Source organism: Martes martes (assembly GCF_963455335.1).
Source record: "Martes martes genome assembly, chromosome: 9".
NCBI lineage: Eukaryota > Metazoa > Chordata > Mammalia > Carnivora > Mustelidae > Martes > Martes martes.
This window is the reverse complement of record NC_137896.1, coordinates 61291959-61311215: the sequence shown is the minus strand read 5'-3', so window position 1 is coordinate 61311215 and position 19257 is coordinate 61291959. Positions and strand designations below refer to the sequence as shown.

General features: G+C 38.5%; 2 protein-coding genes and 1 pseudogene across 5 annotated transcripts in view; 1 reads left to right on the top strand and 2 right to left on the bottom strand.

The window, feature by feature from the left end:
- Nucleotides 1–19257, bottom strand: part of PIGF (phosphatidylinositol glycan anchor biosynthesis class F) — a 114876-nt gene that overhangs the window by 34779 nt on the left and 60840 nt on the right. The gene's annotated exons all lie outside the window — the stretch shown is intronic.
- On the top strand, nt 69–14253 carry CRIPT (CXXC repeat containing interactor of PDZ3 domain). Of its 2 annotated transcripts, none has more exons than XM_080813754.1 (5): nt 69–173; nt 4312–4377; nt 5128–5182; nt 12941–13044; nt 13356–14253. In XM_080813754.1, exons 1-5 carry the CDS (start codon nt 158–160, stop codon nt 13418–13420), a joined length of 306 nt encoding a protein of 101 aa, XP_080669880.1. In that variant the 5' UTR covers nt 69–157; the 3' UTR covers nt 13421–14253. The 2 variants fall into 2 exon arrangements, with proteins under 2 accessions (XP_080669880.1, XP_080669881.1); XM_080813755.1 differs by having other exon boundaries at nt 12980–13044; nt 13356–14246.
- Nucleotides 14532–18256, bottom strand: LOC308349849 (high mobility group protein B3-like; annotated as a pseudogene). Its single transcript has 2 exons — nt 18209–18256; nt 14532–15188 (listed from the first exon to the last, which is right to left on the bottom strand). The product of its transcript is annotated as a high mobility group protein B3-like (transcript).

The window sequence follows — 19257 nt, the reverse complement described above, 5'->3', positions numbered from 1 at the left end:
TTCCTCCCGCCGCTTTTCAGGTGTGGGATGGGCGGGGCTATGGGCGGAGGGGTCGGAAGTGGGTTGTCGTAACCCGGAAGGGGAATGCTTCCCTGGCTGTTGTGTTGACATTTTCAAGCTGCTGCTGTTTCTGGGCCGAGGGAGCCTTCGAGGAAGGATGGTGTGCGAAAAATGTAAGTTAAGGGGCCACATCATTGGGAGAAGGAGGCTAGGCGAGGCTAACAGGAGTTCTTCGGGTACTTTGCGTTTTCTTTTTTTTCTTTCGGCCACGGGTCTCCGATTCCGGCCTTTGTCCTGCTACCCCTTTGACCATTCCTTCTCTCCCCAACGACCGTACAGTTACTCTGCGTTCAGAGCGGTCTGTTTTGCACTCATTTGTCTATTTCCTTTGCCTCTCCCAACCCGGGATCTCATCCCGTACAGCTCTTGACTGGCTCCTTTGCTTCACACACCCTCAGGGTTGGAATGGATCTTAAAAGATATACAACATCTAGAGTTTCCAGATTTAGCAGACATTAAAAATATGAATACTTTTATTAGGAGAAGTGTGTCCCATTCAATATTTGAGACTTGTCTTTGCTTGCTTCTCCTTACTACTGAACGTGCTTTGGACTAAAACAGCATTCATTGTTTGAAATTTAAATTTAACTGGGCATTCTATATTTTAATTAGCAACCCAAAGTTAGCAGCCTGTCCAATGGCTTAAATGCTCGTTGCATGAATACCTGTGGTATTGAGGCAAGGTTCAGAAAGTTGCACCACCTTCACAGTAGTCTGTATCGATGTCACTGGCTTTTAGAAAAGTCCTTCCTCCCTATAGTTGCCATCAATAATTCTAATACAAACTCTTGAGCTTTCTAGAAAATATGGCTTTTTGATGTCACAGACTGTTTGCTTTAAAACGGCTGTCATACCCTAAGTCTCTTTTTCCTCAGGCTGGACATTTCTGGCTCTTTCTGAGACAAGGGTTCAAGTCCTCTTACCTGGATTTTGTTATAACACCCCCCCAACAGTAGATAAACCTTTGAACACAGGCACCCATGAGTTTGAATCACAGTTTTTACATTAGGTAAAAGAATAACCATCGGTGAGTTATCTAATATTTCTTGGCCCCAGTTTTCTCATCTGAAAAATGAGAATAATACATAATTTATGGGTTTTGTGAGAATTAGATAATGTAGGTAAAGCCTGATAAAAGTGCCTTAGTGTATACTAAAAAACTGATTATTTCTATCATAACCACCAATGCATGGCACTCAGAATTAAACTCTGCTCCATTTTATGAGGGGTAGAGTGGAACTAATATTTCCATTTTTCTGTGCTTTATATCATCATCTCATACTAAGCTTTTAAAAAATTATTGCAGTGTAATTGACATAGGTACAAGTCACCCATTTAAAATGTACCATTCTGTTATTTTCAGTATATTCATAGGGTTGTGCAACCATCACTACAATTTTAGAATATTTTCATCACTCCAAAAAGCACATTAAGCTTTTTGACATTGACATCCTTTAACTCTACTCCATCCAGTACCTAAGAAGTTTTTTTGTTTTGCCTGTTTGAGTAAATATGACTTACATGTATTTAGGTTATGCACCTTCCTTGATGTCTTCTCTCTTATGTAGTTTGGTTCCTAAACATGTAAATTTAGCCTTCTATGCAATTTTTGTTAATTCTGTATATTTTAACTTTAGAGGACTGGTATTCTGCCTGGTTTAACTTGTTTTGTGTGATGTTCTTTACACCATAAATGCTTTTTCTCAAGGAAATTGAGGATACTGGGCAAATTGTGAGAGTTAATTTCCTAAGGTCATAAAATTTCTGAGAACCCAAGATCTAATGTGGTATTAAAATAAATACACATAGTTGGATCTAGACATGATATGTGTCCTAAAGGGTCACCTGCTTTTTACTTCTCTGCACTTCTGAAAGGCTGTGTATTATTTCTTGGTTCTAATACCTTTCTACCTTCTATAGACTCTTATTTTTCAAATAAAAATAGAGTCTTAATTCAAAGACCTTTCTTTCAGTCCTTTTCTACTCTGTGACTTTGAAACTTGGTCTCAATTCTCTTTGAATTTACTTCTCTGTGTGCTTCTTTACCATTATACTCTGTGAGTTTTCTTATTCTCCTTCTCTCTTAAAATAAATGTTTCCTAGTGATCTGTATCTGACCTTCTTTTGACATTTGTTTTGGAAATATCTGGCTTCAGATAGCATATCCATGCCAGTCTAATCCACATCTCCAGTCGACTTCTCTCTAAAGTAAGACCAATAGAAGAATTTTCTTCAGACAATACTGGGAACCTCCATCTGGTTGTTACGTAGCAGTTTAGTACTTCCAAGACTGAATTTGTCACCCTACTTCACAAATCTGTACCTTCTCTTCCATCACTTAATGGCATGGCAGTCTTCCCAGTCACCCATTCACAAAGCCTGAATCATCTCTCATGCATCCCCCATCCCTTTGTGAGTCTGCATCCAAACGCTTGCATGTCCTGCTGTTTTTACTTCCAGTCAATAGCTATTTTCCCTAGCCTCTCATTTATCCCTCAAGTACCCTAGCTGAGGTCCCCATCACTCAAGTTAGACTAATGTGACCTCTTACCAGTCCCTTTCCCTTCAAACTGTGTTCTCTCTGCCTTTGGCTCTTCTCTCTCTAAACTGTCCTGCATGTGTGTTTGAAGGCCACTGGGGAAAACTGCACAAATGAACCAGTTGGTACTACTAAAAGTGCACAATTCCTAATCTCCAGGATCTTTAATACTACTCATCAATCTTTTTTACTTATCTTTAGTCAGTCCCCTTGCCCTTTGTTGCTATGACTATTCCAAGCTCTCCAGTCCCTTAAACTTTTAACAACTTCAGCTACCTCGTGCTCTTTTGACAAATACCTTCTTATAGGCATAAGAAAAGCAAGGTAATTAAATGGGAACATTCTCAACTTCTTTTACTATACCCATAAACAGATCTGCATCCATGCTGATTTACTTCTTTCCCTTTCTTCAAGGAAAATTCTACTCGTGTCCCTGTTGCCATCCCTCCCTACCTCTTTGTCTCTGTATCCTTTGGAATCTTTAATCAGCTCCCCTTCCATATAAAAATGCTCAGTTAGACCCTGACTCCACCTTTCATTCTTGTATTTTGTCACCTTTTCTTTTCATTCATGCAACAAGTATTATATGTCTACCAAATGCTAAACAGTAGAACCAAAGGGTAAAGACTTTGTCTTACCATTCTTCATCATTATGCAAGGACATGGTTTAGAGTAATCACAAGATACTTGCATTGAACCTAAATATAAGTGCACTCTATCACTTTTTATATTTAAAACCTTTAACAAATTCTCAGTGCGCAGAGATTAATTTTGGGTTTCTATATTTAGAGCCTGGCATTCAGGATGACCCTCCACAATGACGCTGGCTTATCTTTCCAACTTTATTTTCACTTACTCTTACCATTACTCTTTCGCCAAACCACTCTTTGCATGCCCATGTGTACCCTGAGCTTTCCATACCTTTCTTCAGGATATGTCCTTTCTGTAGTTTGCTTTCATCATCTCTCCACCTCTTTCTTCACAGTCCCACTACCAGATCCAGAGCCTCTTCCTGCGTTCTTCACAGGCTTTCCTGGATTTCCCCAGCTAAGGTTATTTCTTTCTCCGTGGAATTTCTCCTAGTACTTAAGCTGTCCACTTCTATGCTTTTTATTTTCTAGTTTATATTTTGGTTTGAATGGTTCTTTTTCAGAGGTCTCTGACCCCCTTTGAAAAATCTGATTAAAGCTATGGACTCTTACAAAAAAAAAAAGTGACTATATAGTAGTGTGGTGTACAACTTCATCTTTTTCCCTTTTCTTCTGAGGTCTACCCCTTGGACCCAGGTTAAGGACCACTGTTAGAGAAAATAGTGTGTTGTACATACCTTGAAACCTAGAGCTTTATCTAATTTATCATTTTATTTCTCTCTGAACTTTGTATAACAGTTTACATATCATAAGCGTTTAGTAAATATTTATGGAATAAATAGGTGTATCAGATTTGTTTAGATTTATCAGATTTGTTTAAAGTACACATGGTACAGGAAAAGCCTGTCATTATCCATCATACTGTACAGATGTGACCGAGAGTCAGCTACCCATTGCCCACAGTTAGTATCTTCAGTCTCAGTTCACAGCCCCTACCCCGGCATGAAAAAGCGCCTACTGTAAGACAATGGTTGATACCACTGTGAATTTTAAGCACCATGTAGTATATTTATTAGATAGTAAATCCAAGTTCCCCTTACTTCTACTATCTTGTTACAACAGGTGAGAAGAAACTTGGTACTGTTATCACTCCAGACACATGGAAAGATGGTGCAAGGAATACCACAGGTATTTTGCCATTTGGAAAAGAGAAGTTGAATCCCATGCTTCCTGTGACAAATGTTTTCGCTTTACATTATTTGTAAAAAGAAATCTTATGTGTGCAAAGTATTTCATCTCTTAAACACTAAAGAATCCCAGATCCCCCAACAATTTGATGTCTTCTTTTATTTAGTTCTCTGGGTTACATGTTAAGGGTTCATCATCTGTCAGGCAAAAGAGCAAAATCATTAAATGATTTTTCCACCAATGAATAGATCATAGTAACTGATTTGATTCTGCTTTATTAAAGTCTGTATTTAATTCCCCCCTCTCTTAACCTGACTTTTATATTCTTGAACAAATCATTTACACATTTACATTTTCACCTTCATATCATTAGATACAGTTGAGGTGTTTCCAAAGGGAAGGAAAAGAAATACTTGTACTTGTATGCAGGGTCTATGGCACCAAAGTAGTGGCTTTAAGACTTTACACTAGATAAATTAAGTGTAGACCCATCCCTAAAATCCTCTTTTGAGTCTGAGAAATAAGATGATTATCCATAATTTTATTGCTTCATAATAAATGTTTCCTATTCAAGTAGTGTCTTAAAAACCTGGCTATTAACTAGGCATTTTTGAAAATTTTGATACAGGCTAGTCTACTGGTAGGAGGCCAAAGAATGAACTTTTTAACTAATTATTAAATGTTAAATGTATATGTTATAGTGAAATGTGCAGAAATAACCCACTAAAATACATGTATATTTTGATTTAGAAAGTGGTGGAAGAAAGCTGAATGAAAATAAAGCTTTGACTTCAAAAAAAGCAAGGTAGGTATAAGAGCAGCCACTCTGCAGGCGTATAACTTTCCACTCTCTTTAGTCTTAATTAAACATACTGGAGTGAATTTGGTGTGCATCATTCTCTTGTGATATAACAGAGTTCAGTAGGTCCTGGCATGCAAAGCCAAGCTGTCTATTATAACCTACTGGTTTCACCTTGCTCCTTCTCAATGTATGAATATATGAAGATATTAGTGCTATTTTTTTTATATATAATTTCACCAGAAAACACGATTCTTTTTCTTTTGAAAACTACTATTTCTTATCCCTAAAACTACTTTGCAGTTTCATTGAGGTACTTCAGTGTAGTATTGTTTATAGGACTAGTTTTGGAATAATATTGCCTGGTTTGGGTTTACTCTAGGTTATTTTATCTGATTCTTAATTATCATACAAATTGGAGGTAATAGATGTGGACAGATCAGAAGCTCTGGAGTCAGCCCTATTTTGAATTTAGACTCTGTTCCTGCCTAGCTCTGGGACCTGCAGGAAATTAAGCCAATTTCTTGACTTTTCTGAACTTTACTTTTTCATCTAAGAATGGAGATAAAAGTGTCTCCCACCCTAAAAATCACTTTTTGACACCATGCTTTACTATTTCCAGTCTTAAAAATTCCATGAATCCTTTCAGCTGCCGCTCCCATTTCCTTGCTTCCCTCCACAGCAAAAGTTTTCAAAAGCCTTCCTCTCAGATGCTTTCTCAGTGTCTGAAGTTCCATTTGCAATTTCAGCCACTCCACTCCGCCTTCAGCCCCACCAAACCCCTGCAGCTGCTCTCAGCAAGTTCACACCTGATGGACCTCTCTATTCTCATCTTAATCTTTTAACAGCTCTCATTTTTGCAACCTTCTGTTCTCTCTTGTTTTTTTTTTTTTAATTTATTTTCAGCATAACAGTATTCATTGTTTTTTCACCACACCCAGTGCTCCATGCAATCTGTGCCCTCCCTAATACCCACCACCTGGTTCCCCCAACCTCCCGCCCCCCCGCCCCTTCAAAACCCTCAGGTTGTTTTTCAGAGTCCATAGTCTCTCATGGTTCATCTCCCCTTCCAATTTCCCTCAACTCCCTTCTCCTCTCCATCTCCCCTTGTCCTCTATATTATTTGTTATGCTCCACAAATAAGTGAAACCATATGATACTTGACTCTCTCTGTTTGACTTATTTCACTCAGCATAATCTCTTCCAGTCCTGTCCATGTTGCTACAAAAGTTGGGTATTCGTCCTTTCTGATGGAGGCATAATACTCCATAGTGTATATGGACCACATCTTCCTTATCCATTCATCCGTTGAAGGGCATCTTGGTTCTTTCCACAGTTTGGCGACCGTGGCCATTGCTGCTATAAACATTGGGGTACAGATGGCCCTTCTTTTCACTACATCTGTATCGTTGGGGTAAATACCCAGTAGTGCAATTGCAGGGTCATAGGGAAGCTCTATTTTTAATTTCCTGAGGAATCCCCACACTGTTCTCCAAAGTGGCTGCACCAGTTTGCATTCCCACCAACAGTGTAAGAGGGTTCCCCTTTCTCCACATCCTCTCCAACACACGTTGTTTCCTGTCTTGCTAATTTTGGCCATTCTAACTGGTGTAAGGTGGTATCTCAATGTGGTTTTGATTTGAATCTCCCTGATGGCTAGTGATGATGAACATTTTTTCATGTGTCTGGTAGCCATGTGTATGTCTTCATTGGAGAAGAGTCTGTTCATATCTTCTGCCCATTTTTTAATATGATTGTCTGTTTTGTGTGTGTTGAGTTTGAGGAGTTCTTTATAGATCCTGGATATCAACCTTTTGTCTGTACTGTCATTTGCAAATATCTTCTCCCATTCCGTGGGTTGCCTCTTTGTTTTGTTGACTGTTTCTTTTGCTGTGCAGAAGCTTTTGATCTTGATGAAGTCGCAAAAGTTCATTTTCGCTTTTGTTTCCTTCGCCTTTGGAGACATATCTTGAAAGAAGTTGCTGTGGCTGATATCAAAGAGGTTACTGCCTATGTTCTCCTCGAGGATTCTGATGGATTCCTGTCTCACGTTGAGGTCTTTTACCCATTTCGAATTTATCTTTGTGTACGGTGTAAGAGAATGGTCGAGTTTCATTCTTCTACATATAGCTGTCCAGTTTTCCCAGCACCATTTATTGAAGAGACTGTCTTTTTTCCACTGGATATTTTTTCCTGTTTTGTCGAAGATTATTTGACCATAGAGTTGAGGGTCCATATCTGGGCTTTCTACTCTGTTCCACTGGTCCATGTGTCTGTTTTTATGCCAGTACCATGCTGTCTTGGTGATCACAGCTTTGTAGTAAAGCTTGAAATCAGGTAACGTGATGCCGCCAGTTTTATTTTTGTTTTTCAACATTTCCTTAGCAATTCGGGGTCTCTTCTGATTCCATAAAAATTTTAGGATTATTTGCTCCAGCTCTTTGAAAAATACTGGTGGAATTTTGATTGGAATGGCATTAAAAGTATAGATTGCTCTGGGCAGTATAGACATTTTAACGATGTTTATTCTTCCGATCCAAGAGCATGGAATGGTCTTCCATCTTTTTGTGTCTTCTTCAATTTCTTTTAGGAGTGTTCTGTAGTTCCTCAAGTACAGATCTTTAACCTCTTTGGTTAGGTTTATTCCGAGGTATCTTATATATCTCTCAATAATCACTCTCAATGTGAATGGCCTAAATGCGCCCATAAAACGACACAGGGTTGCAGATTGGATCAAACGACAGGACCCATCCATATGTTGTCTACAAGAGACCCATTTTGAACCTAAAGATACACCCAGACTGAAAGTGAAGGGATGGAGAAGCATCTTTCATGCCAATGGGCCTCAAAAGAAGGCTGGGGTAGCGATTCTCATATCAGATAAATTAGATTTTAAACTAAAGACGGTAGTCAGAGATACAGAAGGACACTACATAATTCTTAAAGGGACTATCCACCAAGATGATCTAACAATTGTAAATATCTACGCCCCCAATATGGGAGCAGCCAATTACATAAGAAAACTATTAATCAAGATAAAGAGTCATATTGATATGAATACATTAATAGTAGGAGATCTTAATATGCCTCTCTCAGAAATAGACAGATCATTGAAGCAGAAGATCAATAAAGAAATAAGAGCATTGAATGACACATTGGACCAGGTGGACCTTATAGATATATACAGAACATTCCACCCTAAAACAACAGAATACTCATTCTTCTCAAGTGCACATGGAATCTTCTCCAGAATAGACCACATACTGGGTCACAAATCAGGGCTCAACCGATACCAAAAGACTGAGATTATTCCCTGCATATTCTCAGATCACAATGCTTTGAAACTGGAGCTCAATCACAAGGAAAAGTTCAGAAGGAACTCAAACACCTGGAAGCTAAAGACCACCTTGCTTAAGAATGCTTGGATCAACCAGGAGATCAAAGAAGAACTTCAACAATTTATGGAAACCAATGAGAATGAAGATACTTCACTCCAAAACCTATGGGATACAGCAAAGGCGGTCCTAAGGGGGAAATACATAGCCATCCAAGCCTCCCTCAAAAAAATTGAAAAATCCAGAATACACCAGCTGTCTCTACACCTTAAAGAACTGGAGAATCAACAACAAATCAAACCAACCCCACACGTAAGAAGGGAAATAATCAAGATTAGAGCAGAGATCAATGAGGTAGAAACCAGAGATACAGTAGAATGTATCAATGAAACTAGAAGCTGATTTTTTGAAAGAATCAATAAGATTGATAAACCATTGGCCACACTAATCCAAAAGAAAAGAGAGAAAGCCCAAATTAATAAAATTATGAATGAAAAGGGAGAGATCACAACTAACACCAAGGAAGTAGAAACAATCATCAGAAGTTATTATCAACAGTTATATGCCAATAAGCTAAGCAACCTAGATGAAATGGATGCATTCCTGGAAAACTATAAACTCCCAAAATTGAACCAGGAAGAAATTGACAACCTGAATAGACCGATATCTAGTAACGAGATTGAAGCAGTGACCAAAAACCTCCCAAAAAACAAGAGCCCAGGACCCGAAGGATTCCCTGGGGAATTCTATCAAACTTTCAAAGAAGAAATAACACCTATTCTCCTGAAGCTGTTTCAAAAAATTGAAGCAGAAGGAAAACTTCCAGACTCTTTTTATGAAGCCAGCATTACCCTGATCCCCAAACCAGGCAAAGACCCTACCAAAAAGGAGAATTTCAGACCAATATCACTGATGAATATGGATGCCAAGATTCTCAACAAGATCCTAGCAAACAGGATCCAACAGCACATTAAAAAGATTATCCACCATGACCAGGTGGGATTCATCCCTGGGTTACAAGGGTGGTTCAACATTCGCAAATCAATCAATGTGATAGAACAAATCAATAAGAGAAGAGAGAAGAACCACATGATTCTCTCAATTGATGCAGAAAAGCTTTTGACAAAATCCAGCATCCGTTCCTGATTAAAACGCTTCAAAATATAGGGATAGAGAGAACATTCCTGAACTTCATCAAATCTATCTATGAAAGACCCACAGCAAATATCATCCTCAATGGGAAAAAGCTTGCAGCCTTCCTGTTGAGATCAGGAACACGACAAGGATGCCCACTCTCACCACTCTTGTTCAACATTGTATTAGAAGTCCTAGCAACAGCAGTCAGACAACAAAGAGAAATAAAAGGTATCCAAATTGGCAAGGAAGAAGTCAAACTCTCTCTCTTCGCAGATGACATGATTCTTTATATGGAAAACCCGAAAGACTCCACCCCCAAACTACTAGAACTCATACAGCAATTCAGTAATGTGGCAGGATACAAAGTCAATGTCCAGAAATCAGTGGCTTTCTCTTGTTTTTAAATAAGCTCTACCTTCAATGTGGGGCCTGAGCTCACAGCCCTGGGGATAGAGAGTAGAGTCGCTTTTTTCACTGGCTGAGCCAACCTGATGCCTCTGCAACCTTCTGTTCTCTTAGCTCTTGGGTACCGTACTCTTTTTTCCTCCCAATTCACCGTTCCTTCTCAGTCAAGTGCCTTTGGACTCAATCCTAGACCTTTCTCTTTTTTTTTTCTATTTATAAATGTATACTCTCTCCTCAAGTGACTTTAGTCCGGAGGCTTTAAATTCAAACTGTATGTTAATGACTATAAATCAGATTTATATCTCCTTTCCTGACTTCTTTTCTGAGCTCCAAAGATATATGCAAGTGCCTACTTGACTTACCAGTTTGGTGTCTAACAGGCACCTGTTCCTGCAGTCTTCTAATCATCACACCACTCCAGTCCAGCCCTTCGAGCCTAAGAGCTAGAATTCTGCACTGATCCCTCCCTTTTCCTCACTTCCCTTTTATCAGCAAATTCTTTAGCACTGCCACCAACATATAACCTGCATCTGCCTCCTTCTGTCCATCTCACTGCTATTACCCTCTTGCAAACCACTGGTATTTCTTACTTAGATGCCATAATAACTTTCCATCTTTCTGCTTCCTCTCTAGTTCTTTATGGTTCAGTCTCATAGTAGCCAGAGTGGTCCTTTAAAGGTTACATAAATGCTTTCCTCAGAACCCTGCCTTGCTTTTCTTTTCATGCAGAATATGATCTAACCCCTCCCTTCCACTTTCTTACAAGGTTTTCTGTAATCTGGCCCATCCCCCCTCTCTGACTTCCTTGCACCAACTCCTGCATCAGCTAGACCAAGCCCATTCCCACTGGAAGAGGTTTGTGCTTGCTGCTCCCTCCTCCTACAGTTCTTCCCACGGAGCTTACCTAGCTGGCATCTTTTTGTTCCTAGGATCTCAGCTGAAATGTCACCTCTTCAGAGTAGGTCCCTAACTGGCATTTGAATTGATATCTTCCCTCCTTCCCCTCATGTCTGCCACAATGTCCTGTTTGAATTTTCTCTACAACATGTATTATTATCTGAAAAGCATGTTTGTTCCTTTACTTACTATCTGTCCTTTATCTGTTGTCTTACTAGAATGTTAACTTGAGGAGGGCAGAGGCTTTGTCTGTCGGGTTCATCTTTGGTATTTAAAACAGTGACAGGGACATAGTAGGCACTCACCACATATTTGCTGAATGAATAAATACCTGTTTCATGACATTACCCCCAAGGATTAGAAATAATAATAATAATAATAATAATAAAGTTTTACTACCTGTAGTGCCTGGCTACCATAAGTACATAATGGTACTTATTAAATAATGGATATAAAACAGCACATGAGACTTAATCTTCAGTGGAGCATCACACTTAAGTATTGCTCTGACTTACTGATATCTTCTAAGACCGTTCAGTTATTATGAACTAAGTTGTAATTTTTACAGATTGTACAGTTTTAGATACTTCCAGTTCCTTTATGCTCCCAACCTCACTCCAGTATCATTAATAAGTAGCTATTACTTTGGATACTCTAAATGTCTCACATTGGAAAGCATACTATTGTATGACATTGAATCTAAGATACCAACATTTATTGATTGATTGATTGATTTTAAAGATTTTGTTTATTTGTCAGAGAGAGAGACAGAGAGCACAAGCAGGGGTAGCAGCAGGCAGAGGGCAGGCTCCCTGCTGATTAAGGAGCCCAGTGTGGGACTCAGACCCACGACCACCTGAGCCAAAGGCAGATGTTAACCGACTGAGCCACTCAGGTGTCCCAGATACCAACATTTAGAAGATGTATCATTGCTTTAAGAAAGAAAAGTCTCTGTCAACTAACTGTAAGATTTCAGACATACTAAAATGTGCATCTTAGAATAAAATAATGGTTTGAAGCAAAAGAAAACATCCATATGGATGCACAACAGTTGAGCTTATTAAAAAGAAGAATAGTATCTATCTTCCCTTGTGCAGAGTAAAGTGACATTCTGTTGGGTTTGGAGAAATTAACCTTTGAAAATGAGCTGTTGTATTTTACTACCCCAAGAGAAGCAGCAAGGTCTAGGACAGTGTTGGTATTAGGTATATGAGTATTGTTACAAAAGTTAGGGCCAGTTTAGGGGGAATTATTTTCTACTCCAAGCACTATAAGGTAGCACTCTTATGTAGTAGAAACTCTTTTCTACAAAGGGATTGGATCAATTAATGGAAAATGTCAGCTAAAGGAGGCAGTTATTAAAATGTACACGTACCTTCTTGTAAGTCACAGCACATAACGGCACATGCATTCATCAGTCATTTGGCACTGAGACAGGCTTTTTGAGTCTGCGTCTACTGATAAGAGTTCTTCATCATTTTCCTCACATAAATCATAACCAGAACGTACATTTCCGATATCTTTAAAGTGGAGCCAGAACTGACAGACTTGCAAAGCGCCAAGTCCTTCCACTTATGATCTTGCCCGTAATTCAGCAGCAGTTCAGTGATTCACACTGACCCAGCCTATCCTAAACAATTCTCATAGTTTTTAATAGAATTGGTCATGCTTTATGTACCCACATTTCATCAGTTTCCATAATATGAAACTATATCATACACATAGATTGGCAAATACAACTCAGAAATGGGTTTGGGATTAAGGAACTGACTCTTCACCAGCATAAAAGTCCCCTGGAAGGGGCAGGGGTGTGCAGGCGTGGGGAGAGTGGCCAGCTGCAAGCGTGCCGTGCCTGGCAATTGGAGAGTGTGACAGAGAACAGAGTGCATGGTTTCATCCCATTTGTTGCTTAAGGGAGGTCATTTAATTTAAGTGTTTCTATTCTATTACACATTTTTTTCTTTCTCTTAAAAAAAAAAAACAACTCTAGATTTGATCCATATGGAAAGAATAAGTTCTCCACTTGCAGGATTTGTAAAAGTTCTGTGCATCAACCGGGTTCTCATTATTGCCAGGGCTGTGCCTACAAAAAGGGTAAGTTTCTTTCAATACCATTTTTCTATTCATATTGAGCCTACTCTTGATACTGTCTTAGATAACACAGGAAAGGAGTAGCCTTTCATAGATGCTGTCAAGTTCTCTTTTTTCTAAGGCAAGACAAAACTTAGGAATTGTTGGTAGTTACAGGTCTGTGCTTTCTTTTTCTCTTTTCTCATGCTGTTAACTTACGTTTTAAGCCTCGGGAATGACTTACATAAAGTAAACTGTTGATACTTGGTATTTGATTGGTTTTAATAGTCAGTATTATGATTTGATTGCTTACATGTTTTGTTTGTTTGTTTTAGGCATCTGCGCAATGTGTGGAAAAAAGGTTTTGGATACCAAAAACTACAAGCAAACATCTGTGTAGATGTGTTAATGACATTTCTGGCTTTCTACATGATTTTATTTTTCGCTTTCAACTTTCAAGGCGTAACACAGTTGTTCAAGTTCCAAAATAACACGTTATAAGATAATATTAAACCGAGGCAGTTGATTGGTGTTCATTTTTTGCTCTTAAGAAGTTCTAAGCAACAAGTAACTAGTTTCCTGCCTTAGTTCTTTTCCTCACAGGCAACTTGTTGAACTAGAATAAGTGGCAAGTTTAATGAAAAATATTTTCCGATTTCTGTAGATGGTTTTTATTTATCATTATTCATATAATTCTTATTCTCACTCTCTACTTTATTGATATCGCAAAAGTAAGGAGGAGATTATCAATTGATATTTTGCTCTGAACTTTGCGTCAGACTTATAGCTCTTCTTTCATTCCCTTGTTGGTGGCATAGTTCTTAGAATCAGCAGTCTCTATTAATTGTAGGTTCACAGGGCATTGAAATATCCGAGACCATTACAGCTGTATAGTTCCTTAGTCATTAGCCCAGACCCAAATCACAAGTTGTGTTTATGATACTTTTATTTGTTCTTGAGGCCAAAGTGCCAATACCTTTTGTATGAGAATGAGAACACAAGGGGTCACCCCATGTGTGTCCAAATGAATACACTGAATTTCAGAAGTACATTTTATCACATTACCTTGAATTCAAACTGTCCTGAAAGTTTAAAGCCAAGAAAACAGTGTTCATCCACGGGAATGTGTAATGAATGAGTTACTTCTCTTTAGGAAAGCTCCTGGAAGCAAAACCCAAACTTTTTTTTTTTACCTCCCCTCCCCACCCACCAAAAATAAATAGAATGAAATCAACATCTTGACTCTTCTTTTATATACGACAAAGACTGCTAAAAGACAACTTTGAGGTTCAAACAAAGATTTTTTCTTATGCTGCCTTTAGAGGTTTAAGACTTCTGCTTTTGAAACTTGCAGCCTACTATGGGAAACCAAAAACGTATTTCCTGTTGCCAAGCGCAGTATGTATAAATACATATCACTATAAAATATGTAGGACAGATAACATGATGATGTACCTGGTATAGATACTACATTTCTTTCTTTTTTTTTTTTTTACAGATCAACAGTTTTTTTATTCATCCTCCTCCTCCTCTACCTCCTGCTCCTCCCTTCCTCCATCTTCTCTTGATCCTCCTTGTCTTCTTCATCTTCCTCTTCCACTTTCTTCAGGGCAACTTTGTTGGGTGTTGGGATCCTTTGCACCATCAAGCTTTCCTTTAGACTTAACAGTCAGCGACATCCTTCTCGTACTTCTTAAGCTTCGCTGCCTTACTGTTGTAAGGTTGCTTTTCAGTGTCACTTAAGTTATTCCACATCTCACCCAGCTTCTTTGCCACATCTCCATTAGAGATACCAGGGTTTGTAGGTTTGGTCTTGGGGTGGAATTCTGAACAGAACAGGAAGAATCCAGATAGTGGCCTTTTGGGGGTATTAGGGTCCTCCTCCTTGCTGCCCTTAGCGGGTCCATAATCCTTCATTTCCCAATCATAACGCACTTAATCTGCCTTTGCCATTTCATCACATTTAGACTTCTCTTTCCCAGACATTGTCTTCCACCTCTTAGAGCACATCTTGGAAAATTCTGCAAAATTGACAGGGACCTCTGGGTTTTTCGTCTCGGGTTCTCTGCATGTCTGCACAAAGAAGGCATAAGCAGACACCTTGCCCTTCGGTTCTTAGGATCACCTCTAGCCGTCCTGACTCTATTGTTTGCTAGTCTGGGCAGCGCCTAGATAACTACTTTTCTATTTGTTTTAAAATTATTATGGAAAGTATTTAAAGTTTTAACTTTATCTGTAAGGTTTTTCAAATAGTGTTTCTCTAAGATACATTGTTATTCTTATCCAGAAAGATCATAAGAGTGATCCAAAATATAACAAAAATAGCTCTGAGAGCAGGAAGTATCTTCTCGAACTTGAATCAAGTAGAGATTTTTCATTTAAATCATCACAAGGAAACCATAATTGGATCCACTTAGAGAGTGGCCCAGATCCATTAAAAGTTGGGTTGGTCGGCTTTAGGAAAGTACATTTCTCAGGTATCAGCTGGGATCTAGACTTCCGCAACTTACATTTCATATTCATGCCTTGCATAACTTCCAGAAGTGATCTCCTGGCCAGACTCAGGTTCCTCCATGAAGATTTTTATTAGTATTATACTCAAGATAGGCTCAAAGTATTTTAAGCCTTCATATTATTGAAATCATAGTATGCCATAAATTGAATAAAAGTTGTTAGATGAGGAGGAAAATGCCCAAACAAAACATGAGCATAAAATATTTTTTAAAAGGAAGGCATTAAAAACAAACTATAAGGTATGCCTGGGTAGCTCAGTCAGTTAAGCATCCAACTCCTGCTTTCACCTCAGGTCATGATCTCAGGGTCCTGAAATCAAGCCCCGAGACAGCTCTGTGCTGGGAGTGGATCCTGCTTAAGATTCCCTCTCCCTCTGCACCCCCCAGCACTTTCCCCGCCTCTAAAACAACAACAAAAAACTATAACAGAATTAAGGCCAAATAGCTTTTATCAAAGTAAATATAAAAATGATGAAATAATTTTAAAAATCTCTTTATATTTAAAATATACATATTAGAAACAAATACCAATAGAACACCTTTAAGTACATTCATTCATAGATTATGCAGCCATCAAAATGATGTAATTACACATGTGCAGAAGCTTGTGTGCACATATTAAAAAAATCCGTTTTCTCTGTGGAGTGGAACTAAACATTGAGAAAAGTCTTAACCGTTTTGCCCTCATGCCATCTAATACATTTTAGCTCCTATTTCCCTTACCTGGGGGAGCAAGAAACTACTAATTATATTGTCCTAGAAATATATGTATTTACATGCACATATATGTATATGTTCTGAAAATTTTAAGTGGAAGAAACCTACATTGTTATACATTTAGACTTCTTTTTTTTAATGTTTCTCATGTTTGGTTTACCATCTTTTATCTCTTGTTATATATTTTTTCTTGACCCATCTGAGAGTACATTGCAGACCTACCCTTTCACCTGTAGTGTTACAGATAGACTTCATAAAAACAAGCACACTTAATACAGTTCTCAAGTTCAGGCATTTAACAGTGATAGAATGCTTTCACTGATAGCCCCTATTCCAATTTCAGTTGTTCCATTGGTAATTTTATTTTTCAGCTACAGAATCCACTCCAGGATCATATGTTAGATTCTCAGGATTCTGTCCTCTAGAACGGTTCTTCAGCCTTTGTCTTTTGTAGTAGTGATCTATTGAAGAATACAGGACAGTTAAAATAGAGATTTTGCTTCAGTTTAGATTTTTGTGATGTTTCCCTGTGGTTAGATTTGGGTCATGCAGTATGAGCTAAAACGCTGTATGAGTGATGTGGCCTCCCGGTGTCACATCCAGACTCAGCAATATCCCTTTGCCCCATATTGATATCCATTTTGAACAATTGGGTAAGCTGTCTTCCAATTTCTCCACTGTATCATTAACGATTTTTCCTTTTGCAATGAGTACATAATTTGTGAGGAGAAACTTTTGAGACCATGTTGACATTCTATTCCTCATAAACCTGCCCCTTGTAGATTTAGCACCCTTTGATGATTCTTATCTGAAAACATTTTTTACTGTGATGTTTACAAAACTGATTTTCTAACTACATCATTCTTTTTGTATTAACTAGTTGTCATCCGACACTATGGGGGAGATTTCCCTTTATCAGTATAGATATCTGTATAGAATAAATGCTTTTTTTTTTTTTAATGGGGCGCCTGGGTGGCTCAGTCATTAAGTGCCTTCGGCTCAGGCCCTAATCCCAGGGTCCTGGGATTGAGCCCTGCATCAGGCTCCCTGCTCAGCAGGAAGCCTGCTTCTTCCTCTGCCACTCACCCCTGCTTGTGTTCACTCTCTGGCTGTCTCTGTCTGTGTCAAATAAAAATCTTTTTAAAAAATCATGCTAAAGATAAATAATTAATCAAATGCTTTTTTTTTCTGACCATTGGAGTGTTAGTTACAGATACAATGCCCTTTTACCACAAATACTTAAGTGTGTATTTCCTAAGAACCAGGATATCATTATGGTGTCGGTTATTCCATTACCAGGAGTTAATTTGGATCAGTGGTTTTAAGTGGTATCTGCTAGATTTCTTCACTGTAAAGTTAATATTTTTTTCCATTAAGTTAAGCATTTTGTAGGGAGATACTTTGAGACTGTAAATATTCTGTTTCTCAGCAAACTTTCACATACTAATTTTAGCATCCAATAATGTTTCTTGGCTGAATTAATTGTTACCCTGAGAGTTGCCAAATGGCTTTCCAATTCTGTCATTCCTTTTACATTTATTAGTTGGCATTCTCCTGTAAGGACAAGCTTTCTTTTTCCAACTTAGCATGAATTCATGGATTGCTATTTTATTCAGGTCTGTAACTCTCATTTGTTCTGATGTCAAGTTGTCCCAGATTTGGCCAGTGGGAGACCTTTCAAGGTGGCTCCTGGGCCTTCTAGACATGTTCTCATTCTTTCTTGAAGAATTCCTTACTTTAGCACAAGATGTTTCAAGTTTATTCTATATTTTTTCCTACCCAGCCCTGGAGACAGCCATTTCTCCAACAATCCCTAGTTTCTCTTAGTGGAGAACAGTGTTTGGATGCTAAGGTGTGGGACCTGCTGGGTTGCCATTGAATCGAGTTCTCTTCAAGAAAGGGGCCTTCAAGAAAGAGCTAAAAAACACAGATACTAGAAACCACAAGTTTACTAATACCTCCACCTCCAGTTCAGCCTCACTGGGTTCTTCCTTGTCTTCTCCCATTCCAAATTGTATCTTCTTCCTCAGGGAGAACCCTGGCTCCCAACATCATCCATAGAGTCACTCATTTGCAGAACTCCGAATTTTTATTTATATTGGTCATGTATTTTGCAATTAAAAATAATTTTTTAGGAAAGCCCACAGCACAATTACACATGCAAATTTTTCATCAGTCTGGTATTACAGAATAAAAAAAAGTTTGGAAACATGTGCCTATGCCTCCTCCCAGATAAATTTGGCAAATGAACAAATGGTACTAAATAACTTTTTTCAATTCAGCTAACATGTATCAAGACTCTACTTTGTGCTCTCTGTTTGTCCCTAGTCAGACTGCTGTTACTAGCTCCAAAATGTTTTCTCATAAGCAAGAACTTTGTAAGTGACCCATCAAATTAATGTGAAATTGTAAGGTGTGACAATAGCAACAAAGAAGATATTGAAAGAATAGTGACGAAAGAGAGGGGCTGGTTCAAAGGCAACAGTCCTAGCAAAGTAGGAAGTAGACTAAGGTGTAAGTACCAGGAGAATGGAAGTGAAGGGACAGATTAGAGAACTGATAAAGGAAGATTTTTCAGGACTCATTGACTAAATGGGGGAGTGAGGAGGTGAGACACAGCAGGTCTCGTTCAGAGGTGGTAATAGTAGGTCTCTCCGCCAGATGGCAATAGTGTTCTTGGGTTTTGGTTTTCCGTCATGCTAATAGATTTGTAGTTTTAGCAACTTCAAGATCAAACAGATGGATTTGAGTTTCCAACAACATTGTGAAGAATACAGTATGGTAGCAGCACAAAGACAGAAACAGAGAGACAGGAGTAGATGAATCCCTGTATGGAAAAGTGGCATTTGTAAATCAGTGGGGAAATTGTTCGGTAAATTCAAACTGGACCCTACACACAAAAGTCAAATCCAGAAAGAGTACACTTACCATGATGAGCACTGAGTAATGTATAGAACTGTTGAATCACTATAGTGCACACCCGAAACTAATAAAACACTGTTAACTA

What these genes read in the sequence shown, in the direction of transcription:
- CRIPT (XM_080813754.1), top strand. An exon ending in TTGACTTCAAAAAAAGCAAG is followed by an intron (nt 5,183 to 12,940) that starts GTAGGTATAAGA and finishes AAACAACTCTAG; the next exon opens with ATTTGATCCATATGGAAAGA. An exon ending in GGGCTGTGCCTACAAAAAGG is followed by an intron (nt 13,045 to 13,355) that starts GTAAGTTTCTTT and finishes TGTTTGTTTTAG; the next exon opens with GCATCTGCGCAATGTGTGGA.